The 21,149-nt window shown below is 64.8% G+C and overlaps 1 protein-coding gene across 1 annotated transcript in view; it reads left to right on the top strand.

The window, feature by feature from the left end:
* KIF3C (kinesin family member 3C) overlaps positions 1–11,811 on the top strand; it is a 15,777-nt gene extending 3,966 nt beyond the window's left edge. The window contains exons 4-10 of the mRNA XM_044421066.1: positions 7,250–7,351; positions 7,541–7,663; positions 8,108–8,226; positions 8,927–9,046; positions 9,260–9,395; positions 10,703–10,878; positions 11,605–11,811. Coding sequence (XP_044277001.1) covers positions 7,250–7,351; positions 7,541–7,663; positions 8,108–8,226; positions 8,927–9,046; positions 9,260–9,395; positions 10,703–10,878; positions 11,605–11,698 — 870 coding nt within the window. The 3' untranslated portion in view covers positions 11,699–11,811. The remainder of the gene's footprint in view (positions 1–7,249; positions 7,352–7,540; positions 7,664–8,107; positions 8,227–8,926; positions 9,047–9,259; positions 9,396–10,702; positions 10,879–11,604) is intronic.
* The last annotated feature ends 9,338 nt before the right edge of the window (positions 11,812–21,149 follow it).

The raw sequence follows: 21,149 nt of genomic DNA, 5'->3' as shown, positions 1-21,149 counted from the left end.
CCCCCCCCCCACGCCGCTCCCCCCTCCCCGCGCCTCCCGGTGAGTTGCCTGCTGGTCCCGGGAGCAGCCCACCCTCCTGCTCCGGGGGTGCAGGGGCCCCATCCAGGCCTGTGCTGTGCTGTGCTGCCCTGCAGAGGCTCCTCGGGCCAGAGGGCGCTGGGCGAGCCCTGCCGGCCACCCCGGGACACGCAACAGGCTGCTCCGCCTGCCCGTCCACCCTCCTCTGCCCCGCTGCCAGGGGCTCTCGGTGGGGCGGGGCATCCCCTTCGGGGCGCCCCCCAGTGCCCTGTGCTGGAGGCAGCCCCCGTTGCACGCGGGTCGCCAGACTCTGGCCCAGCCTTCCCGGGGCGCCCCGCTGCTGTGCCGCTCTCTGGGCCTCAGGCCCTGCGTGGCCTCCATGGCAGGCGCAAAGACACGCAGCACGTCGCCTGGGGAGCCGGCCACTCGCCGTAGGGGAGCAGGGGAGCTGCGGGCCCCTCACCCGGGTCCCCAGGCAAATCCTCCTCCGGAACATTCCACGAGCCCCAGAAACGGTCCGGTGTGGTCAGAGCTGAGGCGAGGCGGGGGAGGTCCCCCCTCTGCACCCAGGTGTCCAGAGGGAACCCGTGGACCACGCAGGGCCCAGAAGGACTGCATGTGGCCTCTGCAGCCCTGCCGCTTGCACGAGGCCGGCCAAGAGGCCGGTCCTCAAGGGCAGCTGTTTGCCCGGCCACGCGCCCTTTGGGTGGGCTGGGCTCGTCACCCCAGCCAGCCGGGGCCGGAGGAGATGGATGTGGCCGCCCGGCACGTGTGCGGTGTCCCGGGCGTGTGGGTGGGCCCCACTTCAGTGGGGTCGGTGCGGGGGGAAGGCCAGCGGGAAGGGCTGGGTGGCCGCAGAGCATCGGGTCCCCGCTGCCGTTTCCCCCGCAGCTCGCGGGGCTGGGCTGGGCGTGGCAGGAGTGTCTCCTGGCCTCCAGCAGGAGACCGTGTGTGGGGGTGCCGCTGTTGCTGCCGTGCCGCGTGGCCCCCCCTCTGCCCGCGAGGGACCGCCGGGGCGGGTGACCTTGTTCCGGCAGCGAGGTGGTTGCGGGCTGCGTGGCGGGGCCGAGCGGGCGTCCCCCCCCCCGTGCGTGCGTGTGTGTGTGCGGCGTGGCCGGCCTCGGGGATGCGCTGGTGCTGGCAGGGCAGGCTGCGGGGGGGGGGGTCGTCCTCGGGCTAATAGCACAGGGAGGGTCTGGGCAGCCAGGCCAAGCCCTGCCTCCTCCGGGCAGCGCTGAGCGGGAGGCCCGGCTCCCCACCCGCCCGCCCCCTTCGCTCTGGCCAGGCCGTGCACGAGGGGCGGGCAGACAGGCAGGCGTGAGCCCCACGGAAGTGCCGCACACGGAAGGGCGCCCGGGCGACTGCGGCCTCCTTCGCGGAGCCCGTCTCCAGCCTGTGCGGTGCAGGGGCGGCCCGAAGGCACCTGGGCTGGCACGGCCGGCTCGGGTGCAAATGGGAAGAGTCGCGGATGTGTGCGGTGGCGGGGTCAGCCAGCTCGCGCTCCCTGTGGCTCGTCGTGCGATTATTCGGTTCAAGCGCTTGCTCCATTTTTGCCAGTAGAGCTCTTTGTACAACAAAATGTACAGGCATTTAACATGACGCAAGCAACCCAAGAGCATCGCGAGCCACCCAGCGCCCTCCGCTGCGGTCCTGGAACTCGTTGGTAAAAATTAGGGGTATTGAAGCACGAGAATAGCACTCAGTGGGAAAGCGCTTCATGTACAGGCTGCAAAGCTGCCTCTGACTGGTGCGCTCAGACGCATTTTCCTCTTCCTCCGCTCCCCCCGCATGCCACGCACACGGACCCACGGGGAGGAACGGTACTTCATGATGCTTGCACGCTGCTTGGTGCATGAACATCCCTCACCGGCACACACCGGGACGGACGCGTGGGAAAGGCGCCCACCGTGCATTGTGGCCCGTGGCTCCCCACGAAGGGGCGGCTGGGGCCCCCCAGAGCCCCCTCTGGAAGCTCCCATTGGCAGTGCTGGTGTTGGCGGGCCCCCATGAATCGGGGGTGGGGGTTGCCTGCGAAGTGAAGTCCAGAGCAAACCGAGCTGCAGGGAAACGCAGCTGAGCCGCGGGGGACTTCCAGGCGGGGCGTCTGTGGCTGAAAGGGGCGGGGGGTGCCCTTTCCGAGGCCGCAAGTCATTCTCCATGGCGTTGGCAGCGCACGCCGTGGAAGGGCTGGCACACCAGACGCGGCCGTGGAGCATTCCTTGCGCATGACACGCACAGTGGGCCAAGCCGGTCTCAGCTGGTGCGCTCCGGGAAGTGGGGCACATGGCTGCCGGGGTGTGCGTCTGTCTCTCTGCCCGTCTCTCTGGCTGGCTGGTGTGCTCTCTCTGTTTGCCATGCACACGCACAGACTGACGGTTGTCCAAACTCCGCGCGTTGAACCACGGACGGAGGGGCTGGCTGCTTGGAAGTCACCAGCGGGGCCCGTGTGGCTCGGCGCATCCGTGGCAGCTCTGTTACTGAGAGACGCCCCGTGCACACGTGCAGGCCGGGGGACTGGCGGGAGCCACCCCGACCTCGGCCACGATCCGGGGGCTTCACAGTCCAAGGGCAGAGTCCGAGCGGCCGCTGCCGCCTTGGGAGAGGTCCGGGCAGGGACCGCCTGAGGCCTCGGCTCCGGAGGGGAAGCAGCCGGCCGGCCGGCCTGGGTGTGTGCGCAGGCGGGTGGAGTGGGGGGCTCGCCACTGCCTGGGGACTGCCCTTCAGGGCTGGGGGCTGTGTGTTTGGGGCAGCCCGAGTCCCTGGCTTCTGCTCGAAGCGCCCACACAGGCGGGTGGCGGCAGACGAGCAAGAGGGAGGTCCTCACCGCTCAGCCGTGGGGAGGCGCCATCGGGGCCAAATGGGATCCATGGCCTGAGTGGGGAGGGGTCCGTCGGTGCTAGGAAGGGCCTCCCGGGAGGCCCCACTGCCTGTGGGGTGCTTGGGCGAGCCAGAGGGCTTCCCTGCCCCTCATCGGCGCTCCCAGGGCGTTTGCCAGGCGACGTGACAGCGGCTGCGGAGGGCGCGTGCTGGAGCGGGGAGGAAGGAAGAGCCGAGCGGATGCGGGAGGGAACAGGCGGCCGCGTCGCCTCTGCCGAGTGGGGGAGCAGAGCTTCCTGGCGCTGGGAAAGACGGAGGCCGTCCGTCCGTCCCCAGGGAGCGCTCCGTTGCCCTGCCTGCTGCTCCCCAGGCTGGCAACCACCCAGAGCTGCGCACCGCACATCCAAAACACGTTCTGGGCGATGCCGCCTGGAGGGGCTGCCGGGGGCCGCAAACCTGCCTCGAGGTCCTCTGTGGTGTACACCGTGGTGGGGTGCAGTGGCGGCGCCGCCTCGCCCACAGAAGCCGCAGCCGTTGCCCTGGGGCACCCGGTTTTGGGGTGCTCAGAGGAGCTGCTCGGGATCCCTTGCAGCTGCACCTGGAGCACTCCTGGCCTGCCCCGGGATGCCGCAGGCAGGGTTTCACTGCATTTGTATCTACCCCACCCCCCCGGAGCACAAGCAGGCTCCCTGCCCCACCTTTCATCCCCACAACAATTCTGCAAGGTAGATTATGCTGGACTGGGGAGGAGCGGCTGGTGGGCTGCAGCTGGAGCAACCTGCTTGCAGCGTGAGGCTCCGCTGCGGGTGATTTCGCTGCAAAGGCGAAGAGAGGCGTGAGGAAGGGCAGACCTGGGGGGCAACGGGGAGACACGAAGCAGCGAAGGCGCTCTCCACTCAGGGCGTTGTCGTGGGCACCAGCGCGGACGGCCTGGGTGGGCTTGGACGAGCTGCAGCAGGAAACTGCCCCTGGCTGTGCTTGCACCCCGGGCCCTGGACTTCCCCTCAAGACATCCAGCCAGTGCCATGCGAAGAGGGTACGCGATCTGTGGGGCCCTTGGCCGGAGACGCACTGCTCTTCCGCATTCCCACATCTGACCTGGGCTTTGCATATAGAAACAGATCTAGTCAGAAGGGGTCTCCCGGGCCATCTAGTCTGACCCCTGGCTCCAGCCGGCTCCGCTCACGACATGCCCACCATGTGGACGTCCAGCCTGTCCTTGATCACCCTCACCCATGGGGCCTCAATGACCTCCCATGGAAGCCCATTCCACACCCTCGGGGTCCTAACCGTCAGGAAGTGCTTCCTGGCATCCAAATGGAACCTCAGTTCCCTGAGCTTTGCTCCATTGGAGCGCGTTCTGCCTTCCTCTGCAGGGGAGAACAGGTCTCTACCTACCTCTGTGTGACACCCCCTCACATACCTGGATGTCGCCAACAGATCCCCTCTGAGTCTCCTCCAGGCTGAAGAGACCCAGTCCCCTCCGTCTCGCCTCATACGGCATCCCCTGCAAACCGGCCACCAACCTCATGGCCCTACGCTGCACTGGCTCCAACCTGGCTATATTTAAACTGTGGAGCTGAGCGTTGTCGGAAGCTGTCCTGGCCGCCCCTTAAGGGCAGAAGACCACCTGGAAACGCTGCATGTTCAGCAGTTAAAGTGGAGCGTTGTGTTGGAGCTTAAAATGGCTGTTTCACAAGCTACAGCTTGGCCTCCTGCAGGTGCCTTGAAAGGCGACACTGGTCAGCGCGAAGTGCCCCCGGGGGCCCTTGAGGCAGCCCCAGGAGAGGAGCCGCCCTTTTAGCACGTGCCCATGAAGCTGAAGGGCGGATCGGGGCCATGTGCATACATGTGGGGGTCCTCGGCATGTGGCGTGTCGGTCCCGAAAGGAGCATGGGTGTGCGCATGGGGTTTGTGCTGCAGGGCGAGGGCGCTGTGTCGGGGGGGGGCATGAGCCTAATGAGCCGCCCCGAGGCGTTGTTGCGATGGGGGCGGCATAGGAATGGTTCAAATAAATACATAACGAGGAGAGGGGCTCGCGCGGCAGGCGAGTTGCTCTCCAATTAAAATGCTTAATCCGCATAAGGCCCTCCCGGCAGGCGGCGAAATGCCAGCGCAGCCCAGGCGAGCGCGGAGGGGCCCCCGCCTTGCAGCCTCCGCCCGGGGGCCCGGGTGGGGCGTGGGGGGAGAGGCCGGGCGCACAGACGGGCATTGTGTGCGCGAAAGCGGGCCGGGCAGCCTCGCCATCGCCATCGTCGCCCCGGGCGCGTGCTGACCTACATACTGCGCACAGGCGGGGAATGTGCAGCGGGGGGTGGGGAGAGCTTGGCCGGGGGGGGCTGCTTGAGGCCTGCCCCCGCCCGTCACTGGGCAGGGGCATTGCGCCCCCCATCACAGCCCCCGCCCCTCTGCCCTGGGCAGTCCCTGCGCAGACCCCCTCGGGCCGGCAGGCGCCGGTCGCTGCTCCCCGAGGGGCACGCGGGGCACGGGCGCTCTCCTTGCCAACAGCCCCCCACCGCAGCCCCCCTGGCGCACAGCGTGCCCTCCCCATCGAGGTTGCCCAGGCAGCTTTGATGGGGAGGCCTGGGGGGGTCTCCTCGGCGCCCGGGGGGCCTGAGGGGTCAGTCCCAGCGATTCCTGGCCTCTGCAGGGTCTTTTCGGGATGCTTTGAGCTATGTCAAACCCAGGTCGAAACATTGCTTTGTCTTCAGGGACATGATGTGTATTCTGTCGCTTGTTTCATGCGTTGCTGGGTGCCGGATGCCTTAGCGTTTTGATCTTCTGTGTTGCATGTTAGTTGTTTAGACTCACAGATCTTCCCTGTAAGGTGCTTTAAGGCAGCCTTCCCCACCTGGGCGCCTTCGGAGGCATTTGGACCGCAGCTCCCAGAGTTCCCATGGAGCAGGCCCACTGGCTGGGAATCCTGGGTGTTGCAGTCCAGACGCGTCTGGCAGGCACACGGTCGGGGGAGGCTGCTTCACCGTGTTTGGTGGAACAGGGAATGAGCGAGCGAGCGAGCGGAGCCCCCTCTGGGATCGCTGCCAGGCCGGATGGGCACGGCCACGGAAGGGGGGCAGGGAGCTCAGGGTCCGGCCTTCCTCCTTGTGAGTCGCCAGGTCGGCTTGGCACCCAAGACAGGCAGTTCTGGCAGGAACCGTGCTTCGTGGTGGAGCTGCAGCAGGCGTGGCCTGTGGATCGCCCAAGGCGAACGCTGCCCCCCCCCCAAATGCTGCTTTAGGGGATTGTGTCTCTGGCGGGTGGAGGATCGGTCCCACCGGACACCACAGGCCTGCCTGGTTAGACTGGAAGGGCGGGGATGCGTGTCCATTGCCGCTGCGGTGCAGGAACAGCGACGGCCCCCCTCGCCCCCTTCGTCCCGTCCTCTGATTTGGCCAGACTCGGCACTGCCGGGCCTTCCTTGCCCTGCCGGCAAAGGCCGCATGCGGCTGAAGGGGGGCCTGGCTGGAGGAAGCCGGCCGCAACTTTGGCCGGGTGCTCTCAGGGCCTGCTGCCCTGTCTGGTGTCCTTCCTCAACGCAGAGGGTGGGGGGCTGTGATGCAGCTCCCCGTTCCAGGCTGGAATCCCGGGCAGCTGCGGAGGGGCCCAGCAGCACCGCTGTCACAGGGAGGGCGACGGAAGGGGTGATGCCGGGCGTGGGAGGCGGTCGCACGCCAGCCGGGGACTGGACAGGCAGCAGGAGGGGGCCGAAGAGAGGTGGGCCTTCCTGTGCTTGGGGTGGGAGCAGCGGGGGGGGCAGAAGGCCCCGGGGCTGGTGCAGGGCACCCCTTTTCCCACCCCTCTCGGGGACTGTCAGCTTTGCCTCGGTCGCACAGAGAGGCAGCCGGCTTGCCCTTGCTGGGCCCGTGCGAACGGGCAGAGGTGTGTGCCCCCGGCAGGCGGGACCCGGCCGTCTTGGGTGGCCGCCGGCCCTCCTCAGTGGGGCTCTGGGCGCACGCGCATGGCTGGGGTCGGCCGGGGGCAGAGGCGGGTTGCTGCTGCAGTGGGTCAGGCGGCGTTTTTGGCGTGTGCTCAGCCCGGGGGCCCCCTGTGCCGCTGGGGCAGTCCTTGCAGCTGCCCAGCCTCAGGGAGGCCCATCCCGGTGTGCCGGCATCAGTGCGCCTCCCGCGAGCCGCGCACCGTGTGTTCCCCGGGCCAGACCACTGCGGGGCTCCGCCCTGGGGTGGCAAGACTCCCGCTCGGCCTCTGCCTTGGGGGCTGGGCGCTGGAGTGAGCCTGACGGCAAAGGTGTGGGGGGCGCAAGCGGAGCGTGCCTTGGCGCGAGAGGGTGGGCCAGGGGTCCTCCGCAGCCCGGCCGGGGCTTGACCCCGAAGCCCGGGACACCAGGCAGGCCCCTCCCGGCGTCCCCACAAATGCGTCACAGCCCCTGAGCGCGGCCTCCGCCTCCTTTCTCCAGGCGATGGAGAGCAAATTGCTGATCGGCGGGCGCAACATCATGGACCACACGAACGAGCAGCAGAAGATGCTGGAGCTGAAGAGACAGGAGATCGCGGAGCAGGTGGGGCGGGCGGGAGCGGCACACCTGGCCGGGGCGGGGCGGGGAGGAAGGTGCAGTGGCCACCCTCCCTCGGCCGAGACGGTCCCTCCCGGGGAGGGGCGCCCGTGCCGGGCGGGGAGTGGGCTGGGTGGGCCCCCCAGGGGCACCGTGGCCACGCTCAGGGGCACTTGTCCGGGTCCCGCAAAACAGAAGCGGCGCGAGCGCGAGATGCAGCAGGCGGTGCTCCTGCGGGACGAGGAGACAATGGAGCTCCGGGAGACGTTCAGCTCCTTGCAGCAGGAAGTGGAGATCAAGACCAAGAAGCTGAAGAAGGTGAGGGGCAGGGAGAGCACCAGCCCCCCTGAGAAGGGGCGGCCCCGGAGGCAGAGGCCGGGCAGGCGGCCGCGAGAAACGAGGGCGGCCTTTGTGCTGGGGTCCCGACGGGGGGCCCCCTCCTCCGCGGTATCTCCCCGATAGCTTCTGTGGAGGGTCGAGGGCGCGATGGGCCCGTCCGGGCCCCAAGGGAATGCTGGCCTCGGGGCGTCGCGTCCCCCCAGCTGCCGGCTGAAGACTCCTGCCGGCGCGGGGGGGGGGAATGACCTGCGGTGCTTCGGGGTGCAAGTCCCATCGTTCCCAGCAGTCGCGGCTAACAGTGAGGGCCGATGGGGCTGCCGCCCAGGAGTGTGCGCTCTTCGTTGTGCACCAGGCGCGGGACGAGGGCCTGGGGGGGGGTGCTCCTGCCCGCGCCCCCAGCGAGCCCCTTTCCCGCCGCGACAGCTTTACACCAAGCTCCAGGCCGTGAAGGCAGAGATCCAGGACCAGCACGAGGAGTACATCCGCGTGCGGCAGGACCTGGAGGAGGCGCAGAACGAGCAGACGCGGGAGCTGAAGCTCAAGTAGGTGGCGCAGCCGGGGGGCGAGTCGAGGGCGCCCGCCTCGTCCCTCCCCAGTCGGGGTGGTGCGGGGAGCGACCTTGAGCCCCTGGTGGGGCTGGCTGGACCCGGCGGCTGCAGGGCAGCCTCTGATGCGGGACGCCGCAGCACGGGGGCTCAGATGGCCCCCTCAGAGCCCCCCCTCGGGGAGAACAAGGTGCTGCGGCCCTGCCATGGGAGCAAGGGGCCTTCAGCGGAGCTCCCTCCGTGGCTCCCAAGCGCCCCCGCCACCCGGGGGCCTGGCTTGGCCTTGCAGTGGGGCTGCCTCTGGATGGGAGGCGGGATGGAAGATTCGGGGGGCGGGGTCGTGGTGCTGCGGCAGAGGGCGGGAGTCCACCGGTGCTTCCGGAGAAGGTCTGCAGGGAGGAGCTGGAGGGGGAGGGTGGCCGGACCCCGAGACGGGCAGGGGCGGCAGAGTGCGCACCTCCACCGGGCTGCGGGTGCCTTTCCCCCCAGTCCCGCCAGTGGGGCACTGGAGCCCCCAAGCTGGAACTCAACTGCAGCCAGAACCCAGGAAGGAGGTGGCGCCGCTGGGAGCAGACGGCGAAATGGACCCGGCGCCCTCGGCCGGGCCCGGCTTCTCTCCCACGCACGGGGCAGTCGGCCGAGCAGCTCACGGGGGCCTCTCTTCCCCTCCCTGGCCCGCCTCGTCTCCGCTGCTCAGGTACCTGATCATCGAGAACTTCATCCCCCCGGAAGAGAAGAACAAGATCATGAACCGGCTCTACTTCGACTGCGAGGAGGACCAGTGGAAGTTCCAGCCGCTGGTGCTGGCTGCAGCGGGGTGAGCCCGGGCCCCAGCCCTGGGGGCACGTCTTCGCGAGGCCGGGGGCGCTCCCCGGCCGCCTCTCAGCCCGGCCCTGCTCAGCCTGGCAGCGGGACGCCGAGGGCCGAGCGAGAGTTGCGGCCGCACGCCTCTCTCCGGGGCGTGTGGCGTGCTCGCCGGGCTGCCCTTGAGCGGATCCACGCGGCCTTGACGCCGAGTTCTCCCCAGCAGCAGAAACAGCAGCAGCAGCGCCGCCGCCACCGGGACCCAGATGAAAAAGCGGCCGACCTCCGCGGTGGGCTACAAGCGGCCAATTAGCCAGCACGCCCGCCTGGCCATGTCAATGGGCTCCCATCCTCGCTACCGGGTGAGCCGAGCGCTTTGGAGGAAGGGGAGGGCCCTTCGTGCGGGGCGGGCAGAGGCTGCTCAGGGCTCAGCTCCCAGAAGGCCCTTCTGGCGTGGCCAGTGGCGAGGAGTGCGGGGAGCTGGAGTCCCGAACGCTGGGAGAGCCGCCTGCGGGCCAGCCGTGCCCCACATGGCCGGCCTGGTAAGCCAGAAGAGCAGCCACAGCCCACACGGGCCGGTTGAGGGATGCCTGTGCCCTGGCCTCAGGACCAGCCGGCACACAATTCTGTCGGCGATTCAGAACAGAAGCACGGGACCCTCCGGGCAGGACAGGAAGCGCAGTCTCTTAAAGGGTGCAGGCCAGAACGGGGCGGCTCACGAGCCCCGTTCAGCCGCAGCGAACAGCCAGGGAGAACGGCCGGCCAAGCAAATGCAGAGCCAGGAGCTGTGTCCCGCGGTCGGCTTCCTGAGCGCTTTCCAGAGGAAGCTCTGAATCAGCATGTAGTTCACTGCATTTCTAGTGCTGCGATCCAAATGCGGCACGAGGAGCGTTCCTTTCCACCCCTGGGTGGCCCCGGTGCAGCGGCAGAACACACACACACGACTGAAGACCCGCTTTCCTTCACGTTTAAGGCTGAATAGCATATTTTGCTTGCTCTAAAGCAGCTCTCGGAACGTGTGCTTTGGATACAAGCGAAACGGGGGGGCCGTGGGGGCAGCCATGCATAGGGAGTGAGCAGGGTGCACGGAGCGCCTCCTGCAGCACAGCCCTCGCAGGCCGCCCTTCGAGGCGAACGGGACCTCGGCCGCCATGAAGTTGCGCGTGACCCCACGGCCTTGTCCCAACGGCGCTCTGCCCAGCACGGGGCGATCCGCCAGGGGCGGCGAGGGAGGGGACACACTCCTGCCGCCACCACGAAGGTGCCGTCCCGACTCCATCGCCACCCTGACTGCAGACAGAGCTTGGGCAAAATCGTAGAGGGGCAGGTGGATGTGCGAAGGCCGTCAGGGCGGCTCCCGGGCCTGTCCGGACTTTCGACTTGGGCCCCCCGGCCACGGGTGGGGGTGAGCGGCAGTCAGTAGATGCAGCACAAACATCTTGGTGGACGCAACGGATGGCCAAGGAAGTAGCAGAGAGCAAATGCTGCCCCGTCTCTCTGACGTTCGGGGTGGTTTTCCTGGCAGCGGGGGTGGGGGTGGGGGAGGCACCTTCTCCCGAAAGCGAACGAGCACGGTCTTGTGAGTGCTCAGCTTCCCACGCTTGGCTCCAGCGGCTCGGGAAAACGACCCCTCGCTCCTTCATCGCCTCCCCCCGCAATCTCGCTGCAGGCCGAGAATATCCTGTTCCTGGAACTCGATGTCTCCCCGCCCGCCGTATTTGAGTTTGAGAGCACCAGAGACCAAAGTGAGCACGACCCCCGCGCGCTGCATCTGGAGAGACTCATGCGGCTGGACAGCCTCCTGGAGCGGCCGGCGGCATCCCAGGTCCGGAAGTCGCGGTCCTGGTGAGTGGGGGCGGGGGCAGCTGGGTCCACATGCGCCACTCTGCGGGCCGGAGCCTGGGTCCTCGCGCTGCCACGGGGGCCGATCCCTCTTGGGGTGGCGAGTCGCCGTGGCTTCGGATCACCCCCGGCATCAGCAGCGCCTCCTTCTGAGGGCCGGTCGCCTGGGGAGCCGAGCCGAGCCGAGCCGAGGGAATCTGTCAGATTCCCAGCCCCAGTCTGGGCAGACTCCACACCCCTAAGCTGACCCCGGGGCAAACAGATCGCGGGCCAAGCGGCCCGTCCTCGTAACTCCCCTCGCCCGAGCTCTTCCTGCATTGTGCCCCAAGATGACGGCAGTTTTGCAGCGATAGGAAGGTGAGTGGCCAAGGCGGAAGGTGCGGGGAGCTGGTCAGGCAAGGCAGTGGGGCAGGCCTCGTGGCCCCGGCCCCACAGCGTGCCCCGGGCGAGGAGGGCGGGTGTCTGCCTGTCTGCGCAGTGCCCAGGCCACCTGGACAGCCAGCTCTGCGGGAAAGGCCAAGGGCGGAGGGCGGACCCCTCACCCGTGGGCTCGGGGGGGGGGATCGGGGGCTGAGCCGCTGGTCCAGAGGACCGCGGATCTGCTCTGCCCTGCTCCACGGTTGCCGGCTTCCTGCAGTGGGCTTTAGCAATCCGGGAGACGCCGGCGAGGAGGAGGGGAAATGTGCCAGCCGCCCCTGCCCTTCCTCTCTGCTCTGCATCCCCCCTCAGGTGCCAGAGTCCGCGCGCCCTGCCAGCTTCGGCGACACACGTGTCCCTCGCCTCCAGCTCACAGAACCCCTGCGCAACGCCGGCTCACGAGTAGCACCCCACCTTCCTTCCTTTCTTCCTTCGCACATGGAGGACTGCGCGCCTTCTCCTACCACCGGCTGCCTCTGAGAACGCGTGGCCCAGGGAGGGCATCCCCTGCACTCCGTCTGTAGCTACTTCTCGTGTGTGTGTGCGTGTGTGCGTGCGTGCGAGCGTGTGTGCGATGGCAGTCCCACTGCTCCGGGGTGTCCCTCTTATTTATTGAACATATTTATTTAGGGTGTGTCTTTGTGGTGATGCGGGGTTCCGAGTGACCGGCGTCCCGGGGGCTGGGGAGCGCGGCCTGCCGGCTTCCCGCCAGCGCTGGGGCGCCCGCACAACGCACAATATTCCTCAGAGACAACTGTCGCTCATTCTTCTTCGTGTCTGTTCCCAGCCCTCCGCTGGGGCGAGGACGAGCTGGACGGTCGGCGCCATTCCAGCAGCAGGCCTCTGCTCCGTCGCGCCAGGACGCCGTGCGTGAGGATGGAGTGGGCGGGCTGGGGCCGGGCCTCAGTTTCCCCTCGTCCCGTATCGGGGACACCGGCCTCCTCTCAGCGGCTGGCCACTGGCCGCAGTGGCACGCAAGCGGCTTGGCGTGGCAAGGGACAGCCTGAGCACCGATGGGGCGGGCAGAGCTGGCGCTGCCACTTGAGACCGGGCTGGGCCAGCCCCCTCTGCCCCCCGCCGTAGGCACAAGCTTGGCCGGGCGGTGGATCTGCGACAGGAGCCGGCTGTTCCCACAGTTGAGCGGCAGGCAGCCGGGGGGCAGGGGAGCGCCCGTTCCCCCAGCAGCTCGAGGGACTGTGCACCTCGACTGGCGCTGGCCGGCCCTGTGATTCCTCGGGCGGGCGGGGGCGGGGGGAGGATGCAGACGTGGTGGCAAGGACTGCCCGGATCCACCTGATGCCAGGAGGGGTGGGTGGAGGAGGAGAGAAAGAGGGTTGAGGTGGGGTGCCCAAAGGATCGTGTGCGGCCCATTCCCCCCCATGTGCGGCTCACTCTGTGTCCTCTGCCCTGCGGTCAGCAGCGTGGCCACCCTTGCTCCTGGCCCTCCAGAAGAAATCTTGCGGCAAGGAGGGCTTTGCTGGGGCAGACTGCCGGCTCGTCCGTGGGCCGGGCCCCTAGTCCGGCCCTGCAGAACAGCCTAGGAGTGCAGCTGCGGCCTGTGCCACAAGCCCACCGTGGCGGAGCTGCCTGCTCGCGCTCGGCCGCCGTGCTTCCTTGCTCTTTCCCACGGGAAGCCCAGAAGCGCCAGGGCGCAGCCGCTGCCAGCTGCCGAGAGAGAGCAGAGAAAGGTGCAAGGACAGCGCATGGGGGGTGGCAGCAGTCCCACGCAGGCCGGATGCAGCTGCTTTCTTTAGCAAGGAAGCGCACTGAAGTTTGTGGCAGCCCAAATGCTCTCCTCAGCCCCGCAGCAACATGGGCTACACGAGGACCGTTCGCCTCCCCACAGCCTGCGAGAGGACGTGGCCGGGGCAGGCCTCCTCTGCAGGGTCTTGCCAGCAGGCCGGCTTCCCTTTGTAGCCTCCTGCCCGCGCGCTCCGCGGCTCTTTCTGCTCCAGTTTACTCCGGGGGGACGCTTCAGACAGCTTGATCACCTTCAGCACTGAGGAGAGCAGCAGTGGAACAAATTCTCACTGGGTCCCGAAAGGAGCTCTGATCTGTGCACAGCGATCAGCGCGCGGAACAAGCGGTGTGCGTCTTCCCCGCTGCCGAGCTGTGCGCCTGTCCTTGTGGTGAAGGAGAGGCACGGAAAGGGACTGGGTGGCTTTGGCGCGGCAGCAGCAGCAGCATGAGCTGTAGGAAGCTCTGGCCGTGAGGCAGGAGCAGCTTCCAGGTGGCGGTGCTGGCAGGGGCTGGCTTGCTGTGCCGTGACCGGCAGGTTGAGAAGGGGGCGTGCTCGGCTCTCCGCGGCCTGCTGCCCATCCTCGGCACCTGTGCTTGTGGCGGCAGCCGGCACGCCAACTGCCCTCGTCCGCCACGCTTTCGCTTGGCCCTGCAGATGCCTGGATTACCGTGGGGGCCGCTGCAAGGGAGACCACCGGAGACCGGCGTGGCCGGGAGCGTGCCGACAGGCGCTGAGGGGGAAGGGCTGTGATGGGTCAGCCAGGGTGGCTCGGGGGCTCACACCCCTCCTGGGGAGCGTGCCTGTCCTGGTCCCACTTCGCCCCCTCCTTCACCCGCCCGGGGGGAAGCTTCCCCCTGCACGGTGCACAGCCCCCTTGCCTCTGACCTCTGGAGCTCCGTGTGGCCCTCGAAGCGTTCCGTGGGGAGCCGGTCTGCCACCGTGCGCATGGAGGGCCGGACTGGGTGGGCTTGGGTCTGATCCAGCAGGGCTGTTCCGAGGTCCTCGTGTTCCGCGCAATGCCGAGGGGAGCTGCTAGGTTTACTTTACAGCACAACAGCCAGGCCGGGCCAGAGGGATCTGAGGCACTTCGCGGCTGGCCAACAGTACGTTGTCGGCCCTTCACACCCACGATCACACTTGCCCAGGCTTCGCCAGGACGGGGCTTCCGGTCTGTTGTCCGCCTTCCCCTGGAGGCCGCTGGAGCGAAGGGCAGGCCGCCTCCCCATCAGCCAAGGCTGGCACCCGCGCCCGGAGCAGCTGCTTCCTGCGTTGCGGCGGGGCGAGATGCTGCCATCGTGGGACACGTGCCGGGAGAGGATGCTTCCCATCCGGCTGCAGCAGGAGCCAGATGCTGGGTGTTGGCCATGTCGTTTCCTCGGATGTCGGCTGGAGCAGCCGGGGGGGGGGGGCACTGCCGGAGTGTTAGCTGCAGCTGCCCCCTCCCCGGCGGCGTGCTCACGAATAGGGGGCTTTCAAGCTGCTTTTGACGCCCAAGTGCCACTCCTGCGCTCGCCACACGCGCATCTCTGCCCGAAGCCCTCTTGCCCTCCGTGTCTCGGCCGCGGCTGCAACGCCCACGACCTCAGGCGGCTGCCCAGCACAAAACCCGAGGGCCGCGGTGCGAGACGCTGTCCTTGGGAGAGACAGGCCGGTCCTGCTGGCGGCAGCATCGCCCCCCCCCCCACGGCAGCTGGGGGTCCCACCGCCCCACTGCAACGACCTCAGATGTGATTTCCGACGTTCCTTGTTCTTTGTATGTTGGCAAGTCTGTGTTTCCGTATGAATGTATGTGGTGGGTACGCGTGTTGTGTGAGTGCGTGTGGGTGTCCCACCCAGGGAAAACTATGGCATTGCTGTCCATGGGGGTGACTGGCAAGGGGGGAACCGAGGGGAAAATGGGGGCGGGATGGCTGGATTGGCAAGGCGGGGCCTCGACCGGGACCAAAATCCTCGTGCCTGTTGCTGTGGTGATCTCCCTTAGGCAGTAAAAGTTGGTGTTTGGTGACCCATGCGTGTTGCTCTGTACATAAGAATATACAGGCTGTATTATGCATAGCTATATTATCCATGCTGTACTGCAGAGGTCTTGTCCTGCACCCCCTCTGGTTCCGGACAGGTGGCTCTTCAGCTCTCTGTAACGTCGCTTCGGTTTGGGCGGACCTGGCCGGCGCCGTGGCAGCACCGCAGCCAGATCTCAGCCATGACAATAAAGGAATGAGCATTGTCGAAAAGGATGCCCGCCTCCTTCCTGTGTGTCTGCAGAGCCTTATACTTGTAGTGGGGGTGGGGGGGACCACACAGCAGACCCACATGAGCAGTCCCCATTTGGGAGCAACGGGGAGCCCAGCCAGCCAATAGGGGTGTCCCACAGGCCTTGGCTGCAGCCCGTTCTGATGCAGCCGTGCCCGATGGCAGCAGCTGTGCCTGACCGCCAAGGAGCCAGTTCTTCAGCCACGATTCTCGGCCTGAGCAATTCAAGCAGGGTGGGGAGGAGTGTTTCCGCTCGCGTGCAAGCGCCTCAACATGAAAAATGACTATTTTGCCTCTGTTCCCCGCAAAGCAGGACGGGGGAGATCCGCATAGGAGATTGGATGAGGCCGGGGACTTAGGGGCACAGATTAGAGTCACCCCCCTTGAAATCGAGCAGCTCCTCAGGGCATTGGACATTACAAAGGCGCCAGGCCCTGACGGGTTGCACCCGAGAGGACTTAGAGAGTTGGCAGGGGTTCTCTCACGCCCGCTGGCCTCCATTTTTGAGGCCTCGTGGAGAATGGGTGAAGTTCCAGAGGACTGGAGGGTGGCATCTGTGGTCCCAATTTTCAAAGAGGGTAGTAGAAGGGACATGGGGAATTATAGACCAGTTAGCCTTGCGTCCATTGTAGGAAAAACAGTGGAAAGGCTCAGAGAGAGATCTAGTGATGCTAGATAGGGAAGGGAGGCTGGCAGCCACACAACATGGCTTCCGCAAAAACAGGTCCTGCCAGACAAACCTTGTGGAATTCTATGACAAGGTTTCGATGGCTAGATGGAGGGGATGCAGTGGATGATGGTTTACCTGGATTTCAGCAAGGCCTTTGACAAAGTGCCCCATGATATCCTGGTGGAGAAACTGAGGAGTTTTGGGATACACCAAAGCACTGTCCGCTGGATTAGGGCATGGTTGACTGAAAGCAGAGGGTAACCATGAGCGGGGAATCATCAGATGGCAGCCAGTGACAAGTGGGGTCCCCCAGGGCTCTGTCCTGGGGCTGAGCCTGTTTAATCTTTTCATCAATGACCTGGAAGAAGGGGTGAACAGTCTGCTGATCAAATTCGCAGACGACACTAAAACTTGGGCAGTGGCCACAACTAAGGAGCAGGTACTCCAGATCCAAAAGGACCTGGACAGACTATGGAAGTGGGCAGGAGACAACAGGATGGCATTCAATGTGGACAAGTTCAAGGTCTTGCATTTGGGGCATAGGAATAGCTGTCATAAGTACAGGTTAGGGGACAAGTGGCTGGAGAGCAGCACTTGTGAAAGGGATCTTGGGGTGCTGGTGACTGCAGGCTGAACATGAGCCAGCAGTGTGATGCGGTGGCCAAGAGGGTGAACGCCACCCTTGGTTGCATAGCCAGAAGTGTGGCTTCTGGATCAAGAGAGGTATTACTGCCACTCTACACGACTCTGGTGCGCCCGCAACTGGAGTATTGCGCTCAGTTTTGGGCCCCTCATTATAGAAAGGATATAGCCAGGTTGGAGTCAGTGCAGCGCAGGACCACAAGGTTGGTGGCCGGTTTGCAGGGGATGCCGTATGAGGCGGGACGGAGGGAACTGGGTATCTTCAGCCTGGAGGAGACTCAGAGGGGATATGTTGGCAAAATCCAGGTGAGGGGGTGTCACACAGAGGTTGGCGGAGACCTGTTCTCCCCTGCAGAGGAAGGCAGGACACGTTCCAACGGAGCCAAGCTCAGGGAACCAAGGTTCAATTTGGATGCCAGGCAGCACTTCCTGACAGTCAGGACCCCGAGGGTGTGGAATGGGCTTCCTCGGGAGGTGGTGGAGGCCCCATCGGTGAGGGTGTTCAAGGATAGGCTGGACACGCACACAGTGGGCATATCGTGAGCGGAGCCGGCTGGTGCCAGAGGTCGGACTAGATGGCCCGGGAAACCCCTTCTGACTCGCTCTGTTTCCATGTTCCTGTTTCTGTTTCTGCTGGTAGCGCAGCGAGGACACCCAGCGGTCTCTCGTCTGCATTGCTTGCAGGGTGCATTGCACACACTCCTGACCAAGCCTGTCTCGAATCTCATTTTCAAAAGGCGTTACAAGCTACGGACATCTGGGGTCATAGACTCTGGAACCGATTTGCCTGTCCTCCCTTGGCTTGGAATCCACACCACTGCATTGCCCAGCAAAGCATTCAGGTTGAGCCGTCAGGCGGTCTCCGACTTATGAATGAGTTTCCGCCAAAATGCCAACAGCCCCGTTCAGTTCTTGTACACTCAAGGCTGCGGCTTCCTTTATGGAAACAATCCAAGCCCACTCATCTTCCTCTTCGGCCTTCAACTCTCCCCAGCGCGATGGCCTTCTCCAGGGAGTCCTGCCTTGTGTACCCAAAGTGCAACAGCCTCAATTTTGTTATTTTTGCTTCCCGGGAAAAATCTGCCTTGAGCCAGGAACCAGTTTTTTGTTCCAGGGTGTTTTTAAAGCTCTCCTCTGGCTGTGTTTCGAATCCCTGCCCCCCCCCCCCTTTCACTGCCCAGCTTTCACCCCCGTGCAGATTGGGATGATCCCGCATGGATGACCCTGCCCTCACTCTCCTTGAGGATCTTTCCTAGTTTTTTCATTGCTGCCCTTCCAAGTCTCAGCCCTTTCTTCGAATTTCTTGGCCGCCGTCTCTGATTTGATGACTGAGCTTGGATTTCAAGGATCTTGGAACGGTTGTAGATCACAAGTCAGGAACGTGAAGTGGCTATAAAAAAGGGAATTGCCAGGTCAGGCTGCGTTAATAGAGGCATTACTTCCAAACCACACAAGGTACTTGTTCCCCTTTCCTCAGCACTGGTGAGGCCTCATCCGGAGTCCTGCGTCCGGTTCTGAGCCCCACAGTGTAGGGAAGATGCAGACAAGCTGGAAGAGGTTCAGAGGATAATCCGGGGACACAGAACAAAGCTGTTTAAAGAGATAGGAAGAACTTGGCATGTTTAACCTTGAGAAGACGGGGGTGGGGGGCATGATAGCACTCTCCAAGTACTCAAAAGGTTGCCTGTGGGAAGGACAGGGTCTCTTCCCGATCCTCCCAGAGTGCAGGACACAGAATAATGGGCTCCAGTTCCAGAAAACCTGGTTCTGGCTGGACATCAGGAGACATTTCTTGGCTATTTCAGCAGTGTAACAATGGAATCAATGACCAAAGGAAGTGGTACATTCAAGATACAGCTGGACAGCCCTTTGAGAGGGATGGTTTAACTGGGTGTCCCACACTGAGCAAGGGGGGGTTGGACCCAATGGCCTTCTGGCCCCCTCCAATTCCATTATTCTGCGTCTATGATTCTAAGATACGCACAATCTTTCAATGTCAGACACCTGAGTGATGGTTATATGCTGGTAAGTTTTCTGAGAATTCTTAGTTATTACTCTGTTGGACTTTGCATTGTAGCCCCTTTTACGGAGTGTGTCTTGCGTCAGAGTTAGAACTCCTCTCTCTCTCTTCTGGATTTGACATTTCCAAAGTAAAACAAGTAATGCTTTTCTGACTGGACATGTCCCATTAATTGCATTCACACCGAGTCCTGTGATGCATAACGTTCTGCTTCTTGCTTTATGGTTTCGGGCTTCAGGTTCCATCTCCCAGTTGCTTGTCCTGGGGGGCCCCGGCCCTGTTCGGGTCTGGCCATGCCGGCCACGAGGCTTCCTTTCGACCCGCGTTGGGTCAGGAGCGACAGCGCTGTTTGCGCTGCCCTTTGCTCCTGCCCGGCAGGCTGCTGTGTGCCTTCCGGCATGCAGCTCTCATCTTCTGCCCCATCTCGTTTCATTTTGGATAATTCCACTGCAGGGTTTTCAAGGTAAGCAGATGCGGAAGCAGCCTATAATTTCCTGCTTCTGTGTGGCACTAGGACAAGTCAGCCTGAGCGTCGCTGCCATTTTCTGCGCAAGAGCCTCTGCCAGGGACGCGTTTGGCTCCCGCTGCTGCCCAGCAGCTGCCCTTCTGGCCTTTCTCTGCCCCCAGAGACCTCGCTTCGCTGCTGCTGCTGCTGCTGCGACCACTCCTCCCACCAAGGGTGGAGGCGTCCGAGTCTGGGGCCTTCACTTCTGCCATTGTGTCTCCCTGCTTGCCCGCTCTGTTCCCTTGAGGGAACGGCTGACTGGGCGGCCTTCCTGGCAGGACCCAGAGCCTTTGGCTCTCCCTGGCACGATGGAGAAGTCAAGGCTTGCCTGAGAAGACCATCTGTGTACAGGTTGCTAAATGTGCAGCTGTTTTTCTTTCCTTCGTCAGGAGAATGCCGACTTTCTCGCTCCGTTGGGCAAAAGCACGCTGCATCCAGCCAGCCCCACCTTCTTTTTTTATAGCTCATCCAGACATGGCACGGCTTGAAGCACCTCAAATCCAGCAGCACACGTCTGCTTGGGCAAGACGTATTTGAACCCTGTGCTTCTGCCTCGCCATCTGAACATTCTTGGTTTGATTGTGAGCAGCAATTAATCCGTTTCATTAGCCAGATTTCAACTTTATTTCGAGATCAAAATCTAAAGGTGTAACCCTGTGCAGAAAAAGGGCAACGACTCCCTGGCTGGGGCATTCTGGCCCTTTTCCTGCTGAAACAGTCGGAGGATTGTGCCTTAACCAAGGCAAGCCCATCATCCCTCCTGCCCTCACACGTCAGCGCATTTATTCTGAAGGCTCAGTGACGGTGATGGTTCAGGCCATCAAATTGTCTCTGACTTATGGTGACCGTACGGATGGATAATTTATGGATGGTCCTGAAAGAAATGGAGGAGCCTCAGCCCTTGACTGTCGCGATGCATGAATGGGACAGGAAGCCACTGTCAGGTCGGAATCTGGAGACACAGAACCGTTTCCCAGAGGCAGTGGTGGCAGACAAGGGTGTCTGTTACCACCTTATAACTGTGCGCAGAACGTAAGGAAAGCTGGACTGGAATCAGAGGAATGAAAGTTAGGGGAAGATGCATCAGTAATTTAACATACACCAAGGACACTGGCAGAAAGCAGGAAGGCCTGGAAACAGCAGCCCGGAGAGCACTGGTGGTGACTAACAGCAACTGAATGCAAGGGCTGCGGCCTCTTCTGTGATCCCAGATCCCGCACAGGCCTTCCTCCTCCTCCTCTTCCTCGCCCGCCTCCTACTTCCCCTGGCACGATGGTCTTCTCCAGGGAGTCCCGATGGCCCAGGATGCGCCTGAAGTACGGCGGCCTTCGTGCGGTCCCTCTCGCCCCCGGGGGAGGCTGGGCTCGCCTCGCCCGGGGCCCGCGCGCTCCTCCCCGGTCAGCCGAGGTGTCTGCACGGCCCTCCCGGCGCCGCCTTGACCCGCCCCCCCCCCCGCGCGACCGGGACTGCGGCCCTCCCGGCGCCCCGGGCTGCAGCCGCCTCGGGGGCCTCCTGGGCCGGGGCGGGCCTCACGCCCCGCTCCCGCCGCGCGCCCCGGGCCGCCTGCTCGGGGCCCCGCTCCCCCCCGCTCCGGGGCAGCTTTCCTCGCGACTCGTTCTGCGCACGGCAAGCAGAGGCCTCGCCTCGCCGCCCCCCGGGCAAAGGCCGCCGCGGCAACGACGCGCTCGGCGCATGCGCGCCCTCGTAGCCGCCCGGGCGGAGACGCGCGCAGGAGGCGGCGCTGCCACCGCCCCGTCCCTTTCCAGTACGCATGCGCCACTGCTCCCTCGCCCCCGGGGGCGGAGCCTCCTGTCAAGGGCTCCCGCTCGGCCCCGCCCCGGCCAGGTCTTTCCCTCGGAGGTGGGCGGGGCCGGCGGTCAGTTGGCGGGCGGAGGCGTCGTCACGTGACGGCCGTAGGATTCCCAACATGGCGCCGGTGGAAGCCGCGGCCGTCGCGAGTCTCCGGACCTGAGCAGCGCCCGCGCCGCCCGCCCGCCGCCCGCCCGCCCCCGCGAGAGCAGGCCCCGCG

This window comes from Varanus komodoensis, unplaced genomic scaffold (assembly GCF_004798865.1).
Source record: "Varanus komodoensis strain SLA01 unplaced genomic scaffold, ASM479886v1 scaffold114, whole genome shotgun sequence".
Lineage (NCBI taxonomy): Eukaryota > Metazoa > Chordata > Lepidosauria > Squamata > Varanidae > Varanus > Varanus komodoensis.
This window is presented reverse-complemented; position numbering and strand designations above follow the sequence as displayed.